We start from the raw sequence: 10,000 nt of genomic DNA, 5'->3' as shown, positions 1-10,000 counted from the left end.
GGTCATTTTGATAATGGGCCAACAGATGCAACTGGAAACATACTGTACACAATTAAGCATAATGCACTAATGACAGGTTAGAGTTTTTATCGCCTCTTTGCGATCGAGAAGCAAATCCAAGTTTAGCAGTAATAAAGAGTTTATTGGTGCTAAAGCCAAAGATTTTCTGACAGAGGAAAGATTTTTCCTTTCATAACAAGAGTATTAAATCCTTTGTTTACTAGGCTTTAGAAAAGAGATATGCAAAGTGGTTGTCAGATATTTCTTAGGAAAAAGCCAATTAAAGGGTAATCGAGTAAAGGATGAGAATTACCATTTGACTTCAAATGTCTCCTCTTCTCCTGCTCTCTCCCGCCTCCACCCCGTAACAGCGTTGTGCCCTTGCAGACAGCTTCTCTTCCAAAGAACTTTCGAATCACAGATAATGATCGAAGTCTGAGTTTTTTACTTATGAAAGTAGAGCAGGCTTGTCATATCTTAACAATTCTGTGTTTTGTAGTATAGCAAGATCTCATCCGTAGGCTTAATTGAACATGCTAACCACGTACCTGAAACACAGATGAAAATGAAACAGAATTATTGGAGTAAAGCAAAATGGTGCCTGCAGGGCTGACACAGTTTTCTGTCGTCTGTCCGGTTTGACTCAGACATTGTGGGAAGATCTTATTTGGTAAAGGGGTGGAGGCTGCTTGTCACTGCAGGTTTCGGCTGGCTTCCTTACCAGAGATCTCACCTATCATCAGTGCAGATTTTGGTTTAGGGTGTTGTCTCCAGGACACTCACACTCAGTATCTGAAATAAAAAGAATTAAACCTTTACTTCCTGCTGAGGTTTGTTTACATGAATGACGCTTCTGTTTGGGGTCTGGTGGAAATACGCTTTACTAATGATGTTTCCAGGATGTAATAGGTGGTTTTCCACCACAAATATTCTTTTAGCCAAACAATATTTGAATTGGACCAAGCTAAAGCCACTGCTTGTGCTTATAATGCCAAGTATTTTCTTGCTTAGCATTGAAATTCAAGTACAAAAGTCTTTCTGGTCTATTTGCTACAACACCTCCTCTCAAAAAGGTTAAGAAGAGGTGAAAAGGATGAAAAGGCACTTGCAGGGTTTAAAAAATCTTCTATGGAAAAAACATCTTTCATATCACAAAAAAGTCTCCTGTAGGTTGTTATGTGCATAAGGTGGAGGCTTAAGAGCAGACACATTTGCAGATGAACTGCTTTTACTAGCTTCTCCGAGACATGACATTTGTTCAGAAGATTAGCCAGGTTGTAATGTGTAGCATAATTGCACTGTGCGGATGTCCCAGAAGTGAAAACCTAATTGCTTGACAGGCCTATAACTTTGTGGTACGCTCTCACCTTGTTAGGTCCTTTTCTGATGCAGTTCAAATGAAGTCTGGCCGCAGGTGTGCCTAATTTACCTCGCAACAGAACGTGTTGAGTTTAATTGCACAGTGGTTGTTAGGAAAAATTGGTGGGTGGAATATCAAGTGACTTACTGTACACGGATGGCAGATGGGCGTTGAGAAGCATCACGAGCTAAGTGTATAGGTGAGGTGAGTTAATAAAAGATGTAAATTTTATCTTAAAATAGTGAAGTCTTGTGGTAGGTAATACATTTTAATTAAGATGGTAGCGGTCCCCTTTCTAGCAGCATGAAAAAATCAGAGCAAAAGAACATCACAAAGATTGCATTTTTCTCCATATCGGTATTTTAGGAGCAGCTTAGTATGTTTAGGAAGGCTATTCTGCAAGACTGTATTTATTAAAAAATACTACAATTTGTGTGTATAATACAAAATATAGGAGGGAGAGCCTAATCTAGAGAGGCTTGCATTCTCATTCTGTTGGCAGCAACAAAGTTTGAGACATGACCAAACGGAGCTCCGATACAGCTCCTTGCTTCTTGCTGTGTCCCAGAGATCTTGTCTCGGGAGCACAGGGCTCACGGAGGAAGTGTCTGGCCCTGTTCTGTCTGCAGTAGGAATGGGTTTATAGTGCCCACGGTCTTGTTGGTCAGCTGAGGGGAATGATCAAGTCAGTTGTCTTCTCCTGGCAAGCTTTAAGAAAAGCCCTGCCTGGGAACATGATTTTTAACTTACGTTGTCTTCCTCTGAAAATCTTGTCTTGATCACCTGTGCTCCATGAACTCTCTGAAAAGACAGATTAAAAAATAGAATAAAATATCTCATTATATCAAGGAATGGAGCAGAGCTGAAATACGAGTGTTGCTTGTTTTCACCCCAGCCTTGTGGCTTCAATGTTTAGCCCAGTGCTCAGGGTCATCCTAGTAAACTTGAAGAGGTCTAATTCCACCAAGTGTGGGTCCTTTTCACCAAATAATTGAACAAATACCAGTTCCAGTTGATGTTTAGTGAAAGGGTGCTTAATGGCCCTTTTTTTTGACAGGATATGAGCTCTCTGTATAGAAACAATTCATCATGAACACTTCACGTTAAAAACAATCCACGAGGAGCAATACTTAGCATTCCTAGTGCACAATTCATTGGAGAATTTCCGAGCAATTTACAAACATTAGCTCAATAAGCCTCACAACACCCATTTGAGATCAGAAAAAAAAGTAGCTAAGACACTCCTCTTCAGCCTGGCTGTGGCACTGAGGGGCTGTAAAGCTGGAGGCTCACCCCAGCTCCTGACTTGCCAGCGCCTGGTGGTCCCGTACTGACATGGGCATCAGCTGGTCCTCGCACATCATCGCAATCGGTGCGGTGGAAGGTGTGCAAAAAAAAAAAAATAGAGGTATGGCATAAATGCCATTATGTTTAGCCTATACTCTGTTGATCTGGAGATCAGAAGTATCTTTAAAAAAAAAAACAAAACCAAAAGCAAAACCCAAGGCACGTAAAATTTGGGAGAAGGTGTGGCTAATGAAGGTGCAGTTTCGTGGAGTCACTGATAGTGACCCTGCAAGAGCATCCGGAAAACCTGAGTTCAAGTGAGCATCCGAGCTAGGAGATCACGTCAACCACCGTGGAAATCCAGCCCTCTTTCTGCTCAACATCTAAAACCTCTTTACAGATTTTGGGATAGGAAGTTTTGAAGAAACGTTCATTCAGCTGAACTGACAGCATCGATTTATTTATGCACAGTTTCAGTAAACCTCGTTGTTTCCCTGCTTGCCTCTCTGATATGAGAGATTACTCCTTCAGCATTAGTGTCCTGTATTAATATTAGGGTCCTGCTCAAGGTTTAACAGAAAAGGAAGAGCTGTGATTAAAAGCACCAGTTTATGATATGGGGATACTCCCATAATGCCCCTGTCTGACCCTCGCAGCTCCGCAGGAGCGAGTGTGATGTAGTGCAGCCGCGGTAGTACTTTCTATCGGCCGTGGTTGGGCCGTGTTGGGTGCTGAAGAAGGGAAGAGGCACCTGGCTTGCCTCCTGCCAGGAATGCTGTTGGCACACAGAAACTTCTGTGAGGTGTTTACAGCAAGAGTAGTCACAGTCACTTATAAAGTTTGACATGAATAAATAATAGTTGCTCGTATTCTAAATGTAAAAGCTCTGCCTAACCTTGCTGTTCATCATGTATGAAGTTGGGCAGCACAAGCTGCTGGACTGGAGCATCTGATAAACTTTGAGTGAGGAGAAAGTCCTGAGCCTTGCTTGTCATTAGCTGCCAGTCATTAGCTGCAAACCAGACCCACAGAACATTTTTTTAATTATGAAGCATGAAATCATAGCTACATAAAGAAAAGAGGCAGCATTAGGCTGTGAACGTCCTCCTGTGCGAGGGCAGGACAGTGAGGGTCCCCCCATCTGGCATAGCCTGCAGGATGCAGACATCCTGTATCAGCTTGTTCCTCCAGTACAGGAGGGTGGCATAAGGGAGTTTGCATCTTTCCAAGCTTTTCCCCTTCCTATAAGCGCTTGCTGTGTTCCCGGGAGGCAGCGCTGCTACAAACGGGTTTATGGGGAGATGCCTAGATGATAAGGGTTAGTCCTAAATAATTGCTGGTTGCCGCTCAGCAAAAATAAGCTGGATTTCCATCCCCGGGTAGAGTGACTCCTTACAGTTAAAGGCTGGCAAAGGTTGAAGAGGTCGTAAGACAGGGCCTAATTTGCCATGTTCCTTTCCTTTCAAAAACAATGAGGGAACCGGGGCCTCGCCGGTGGGCAGATCCCGCCTGGATCTCCCTGGAGTCAGCAGGAGTTGGATCGAGTCCCTTTGAATAGCGAGAGTTTCCAAACCGGAGGCAAAGCCAAGTGTTTTTCAGAAGATTGATCATTCATTACCTTGGAATTTTTCAACGTAGAGGTCATTACTGCTAATATAAGTTGTGAAAAAATAAAACGTATTAAAAAAATAGAGACAAATTCTCATCTGGTGTAAGTCACTGCCTTTGAAGTCAATGAGTCACTGAAATCAACTTTCCCACACCGAGCTAAGGATATGGCCTGGAGTCAATACATTTGTAGTTGTTGAAAAATTAAAAATATAAATTTGCCTTTCCCTGGCAATAATGTTCTGTTTACGACAGAGATCTTATGCTTTAAAATAAGTTCATTAACTAATAGGAAAGTAATATTTCACTACCAGTATTCTTTTGGGTATAACTATTTATGATTAAATTTTATTAAACTTTCTTAAAATTGGATTTACATTTTGATGAATCTAATAGATTTCAATTTTGTATTTTTATAGATTCTTTCTAAAGTTTTTCCTCAAGTGCAATCAGAACTGTTTGAAGAATGCAGGCAACCCGCGAGACATGCGAAGATTCCAGGTACAGATCCCTCTTAAAGAATAAACAGTATATAAAAGACTTACATCTTCATCTTGAACTTTTTTTAATGAAAGACCAGCATCAGTGCTTCTACTTAGTGTAGTTCTAATGCTGCGTGCCTCAAAAAAAAAAAAAAAAAGTTGTTGCTGTTTTATATTTCCCCCGCTAATTTAAATGCTGGTTCTTGAGACTCGTCGAGTTCTGCAGAGGACTGTAATGGATCATGCTGAATCAAGTGAGTCTCTCCTCAGAAAGTATTTCCCTAGTTTTCCTTCATGCTAACACCTTGTGTTGTAGTGTGGCGTGTGCTCAGGCCTGCAGAGGTTTTACATATGTAGACCCAGTAGCATAATCTTACTAACACACATGAACGTGGAGTGCAGTGAAGTTTGGATCTCACGTGGGGGTTTTTCACATTCACAACTTGTAAATCCAACAGTCGTGGTCCCACCCACATATTTTTATTCCAATTGTGTTAGAAAATGTTTAATACTTCACTTTCTCCTTACAGCTTTTGAAATATCCTGTGGTGAATCATAACACTACAGAGAGACAGCTGACATGATGGACAAATGATTTCCTCCGTATTTGGGGTCATTTGAAAAGCTTGTTAGGAAATACATGCTTTCTATTTCAAAATATTTCACAATGATTCATATTTGAGACTAATAATAAAGTAGTATTGAGATGTTCAAAACTTTCTTATTTTTGAGAAGAATAACTCGTGGTTAAACTTGATAGCAAAACATGTGACATCTGTTTTCATGCACAGCCAACCAACCGGTGAAGCCAGCACCCTTGAGCCAGCCAACAGAAAAGATCTGTAGCTGGAAAAAAATATTTCTTCAAAACAATTGAGCCAAGCTGCCATTTTTCATGCATCTCAGCTTCACGTGGCATTGGTGATATTGATCCATCTGAACAGAACAGAAGGTCAAACCTGGAATGAGTGGAAATGTCCTCTTTGTCTCACCGATGACTAAATGAAGCATCAGTCATGAGTGATCTTGTGGTCGACAATGGAGCCAGTAGGCACTAGAAAGACTTTCCTGGGTCTCTTTAGCTAATCTCCCTGCCTCTCAGAAGGTTTAACTGGACTTAACAGTATGTCAGATCTTGAACAATATTTTTAACTGGTTTCACTGTCTCAGCACCTTTCTTTAGGTGCACTGCAGGAATAAGCCAATATAACAAAGCATAGCATGTCTACTTTCTTTTGCTGAACTACAGTATTTTCCCTTGGTGACTGACCTATATATACATGACAGAACAAAAATAGTTGTCATTTTTATATACACCTTTCTCTGTCTTTTTAATATACCGTGTTCTAGGAACCAAATCCAGAAATCTTTGCTGCAAATCACACTTGTATGTTTTGCAATATTTCTTAAAGTCTGCGAATCTCATTAAAAGTGTAAGCGGGTAGCCCAGTGGCCTGGCAGCAGCTCTGTGGCCGAGGTGAGTGTGCAACCTCAGCACTCTCCAAAGTGGATGTTGACAGGAGTGAAAGTGTCCACTTCTGGGAGGAGAAAGATAGGGAAACGGAGCAGCCTGGCAGAGAACTGCCCCCGGGCTGTTCCAAAGGGTACCGCAGATGGCTGTCTCAAAGGAGGCAGGATACACAGAAAAGGTGCTGTGATAGCTGAGAGCTAATTATGGGTTGTGAATAAGAAACAGGATCAGAGGTGATCCAAAACATAGAAGCAGGCAAGAATTTTCTTCTGATGCCTTGGAGCAGCTCTGTGCAACAGGAGACTAGTTTTTCCCCTTCCATTTTTGTTCATTAAATGTTTGGGTGTAGGAGCTGGTGCGAGAACCCTGGCAATCATTTTTGTTATATCTGAAAGTAAAATAAGCGGAGAGCGAAAGCTGAAATGTGTACTAGCTGCTGCTGCCATCACCTGCAGTAGGGTCGATAAGGCCTAACCTAGCCATTGACTTTAAGGACGTTACTGACGTTAAACCCCAAAGAAAACGCTTCGGTGATTACTTCGTTTAGCAAATCTGGAACCCACACCACAGGGCCCATGCTGGAGTATTTAAATAAGATGTAAATGTCTATCTGGGATAATAGCAATCGACCTATGAAGCTGTGTTCCACACAAACACAGGCGCATCTCACGGTTTCCTCTTTGGCTTGTGTTCATGCGATATTGTTTCCGGAAGGAGTTTCACAACTCCATTGTAGGTGTTTTTATCAGGAAGGTTGTGTGTTTTGCATATGTTCCTTTTCCATTTTCTACTGAGAAGCAGCTGGAAGCCAAAGAAGGCCCTATCCATCATCTCTTCTATGGCCGGACTCTGAACCTGGACACAAGAATAGGAGCCTTTCACTCAAAAATAAAGGAGGAAATTCCATTGACATACCAGGGTCAATCACCATCCAAATGAACTTGAGAAGGGATACTTTTCATGGATTGAAAACACTTTCACTATTCATATTCAACTCGGTCTTTTCAGATGCAAAAAAGTTCATTATCAGACATTAAATGTAATTGTAAAACTGACCTGGAGATCATTTACTGAAGAAAAAATGGGGAGTTACGATGGTTTCTGATTTATTAAGCCTTTTTTATTTGGAATCCTCACAACCCTTCATTTGAAGACAGTCTCAAGTGAACAAATTTTAATTAGATAAACTATCTAATCAATATATCAACAGATCAATCAAAACAGCAGCTTTTAAAATGAGTGGCTAGAGGGGTGTTTCTGAAACTAATGGCTAGAAGAATATTTCCCTGAATTGAATTCATTTGTTAGCATAATAGGAGATTAAACTCTAATTAGTGTAGCAGGTTCTGAAGAGAAACAATTGTGAGTTAAAAATCACCCGTGTTAGCCACATAAACAAAGATGTATTCATAGTTGTCATTCACTTCATTTAAAGTGAAAAGTAAGAGGCTGTGATGTTGCTTCGTCTTAAAAGATCTCATTCTGTATCTATGCTTGTGAAAATACGCAGAATTTTTTAAATTGTGGTTTTTGTTTTCTTTTTCAGGTTGTTGTATCAACAACAGTCAATGTGGATGGCCACGTGCTGGCTGTCTCAGACAACATGTTTGTACACAACAATTCCAAACACGGGAGGCGGGCTCGCCGCCTTGACCCCTCAGAAGGTACGGCCCCTTCTTATCTGGAAAATGGTAGGCACACATTTACATGTCTTTTTTTATTTGCAATGCTTTTTTTTTTTTTTTTCACCATACTTTATGTTGATACACTACTACATTTACTTTTACATAATTCCTTCTCTCATCCATCAAACCACCCATTAAAAAAGTCCATTAGTATTTCTCAGCCCTTGTCAGCTAGAATATGGGCGCTTCTGAATTTGCTTCTGACTTCTTTCTTTATTTAATACTTACAGTTTTGCAGTCACAACCAATTTTTCATCTTTTTCTATTTATTTTTTTTTTCAGTCTTGTTTTGCTTGCAGCTTTTTCTTGCTATTTAATTTGACTTGATTTTATTTTGGCTTGTCATATTCCTTGATCCAGAGGTACAGTCTCAGGTTATGTATGCAAGTTTAAGTGGATGGTAAAAACATGACCAAATCTGTAAAGAATTTACTGTGAGGTCAATTTCCTGTGGCTGGGCCTTACTGCAGATTACGGCAGGAGGGGGTTTGTATGAGAAAAACAGCATAAAATGTTTTTCTTCAGACTGACTCAATGTGATTGACTTCTTGCCTGAACTGCTAAAAGAAGATAGTCTGAGATGAAGAGGAGAATGGAAAGTGTCTCTGAAAATCCAGAATTGTGAAATACTATCTTTCTGGAGCCCATCAGCCTCTGAATCACCCGTACACAATTGCAGCTGTGCTTGTACACGTGCACACATGTATTTATTCTCCCACAAAGCCAAAAACAGTAATGTAGATTTAAATATCACTTCGCTCGCACTGTCAAATACACCATTGTAAAGATACAAACCAGCTCTTAGGTAACCTGTTTTTAAGAAAATTAAAATAGAATAGAATAGAATTAGAATTAGAAAATTAGAATAGAATAGAATAGAATAGAATAGAATAGAATAGAATAGAATAGAATAGAATAGAATAGCATAGCATAGCATAGCATAGAATAGCATAGCATAGAGTAGAATAGAATAGAATAGAATAGAATAGAATAGAATAGAATAGAATAGAATAATTTCAGTTGGAAGGGAGTTACAACGATCATCTAGTCCAACTGCCTGGTCACTACAGAGCTGACCAAAAATTAAGAGCATTGGGATCAAATACATCTTCAACTCTTACAGAGTTAGAATTCTCAAAACCACTGTGATTTGAGGTATGGCTGTGTGGCCAGGCCACGCACATCAGTTTCCACGGGACTCCTCTTGCGAGTTGTTACTAACATATTGACAGGATCATGGCTTTTTACACTAATAAAATTAATTAAAGTAATAACAGAATACTAAGCTGCTAATACAATCATTGTCATTTTAGGTTTCAAATAGTATTTACCAATGGGCACACAGAGAAATGAATGAGGCAAGCAACAATTAGAAGGAAATACGATCTAGACATCAAAAAATGGAAAACGATTTACAAATCTGCTGCAGTCCACACACACAAAACTAATTTGTTTTTCTGCATTAATAACTAAGGTATAAGAGAACAAAAATATAATAATTAAAGGTCGCCCTGAGCACCAGAGTCATTATGGTCTATGACGTATTGTTTATCTCTTTCATATGCACTGAAAGTAGGTGTGTGTTTTGCCTAGCAACCGTCACTAATGAGGTTCACAATTAAGAAGGCTGAATCCTCTCCCCTAGTCCTCTCCTTCCCCAGAGAGCGAGAACTAGCAACATTATAGGTTCAAGTAAGCATGCTCAGCCCTGTGGTGTTAGGTTTTAGTCTAGGTCCAAATTCAGCCTCTTCTAATGAGCTATTATGATCTTAGCAAAATACAAGTATTTATTTTTGTAAGCTGCACGAAAAGAATTTGACTCTAAGCAGAAAATATCGCTTAGAAAAATAAAGGCCGCTTTTACATGCTACAGAAAATCTACATAAATGTCACTAACCAATAGCTCCTTTTTGCGATATGGTAATTGATTTGCTTTATTTAAATGTTAAAAATAGAGTGCCAAATCCTCTTTGCCTAACCTCCCATCAACGCTCATTCAAGTAAGCTGCACCGTTGCAAATGAATGTGAAAATCTGAACACTGCTTCTTAAAGTCCTACTTTTAATAACAATTCTAGTAACTAAATAACTCAAAGTAAACACTCCCG

The 10,000-nt window shown here is 39.8% G+C and overlaps 1 protein-coding gene across 8 annotated transcripts in view; it reads left to right on the top strand.

Moving 5' to 3' along the window:
• EBF3 (EBF transcription factor 3) overlaps positions 1-10,000 on the top strand; it is a 121,084-nt gene that overhangs the window by 72,723 nt on the left and 38,361 nt on the right. For 5 of the 8 annotated variants that reach the window (XM_074875552.1, XM_074875554.1, XM_074875551.1 and 2 more), the window contains exons 7-8: positions 4,675-4,756; positions 7,755-7,899. In XM_074875552.1, coding sequence (XP_074731653.1) covers positions 4,675-4,756; positions 7,755-7,899 — 227 coding nt within the window. The remainder of the gene's footprint in view (positions 1-4,674; positions 4,757-7,754; positions 7,900-10,000) is intronic. The other 3 variants (XM_074875553.1, XM_074875550.1, XM_074875548.1) reach the window with 1 other exon arrangement.

This window comes from Strix uralensis, chromosome 7 (genome assembly GCF_047716275.1).
Source record: "Strix uralensis isolate ZFMK-TIS-50842 chromosome 7, bStrUra1, whole genome shotgun sequence".
NCBI lineage: Eukaryota > Metazoa > Chordata > Aves > Strigiformes > Strigidae > Strix > Strix uralensis.
The sequence above is the reverse complement of the archived record's forward strand: the minus strand, read 5'-3'. Positions and strand labels throughout refer to the sequence as shown.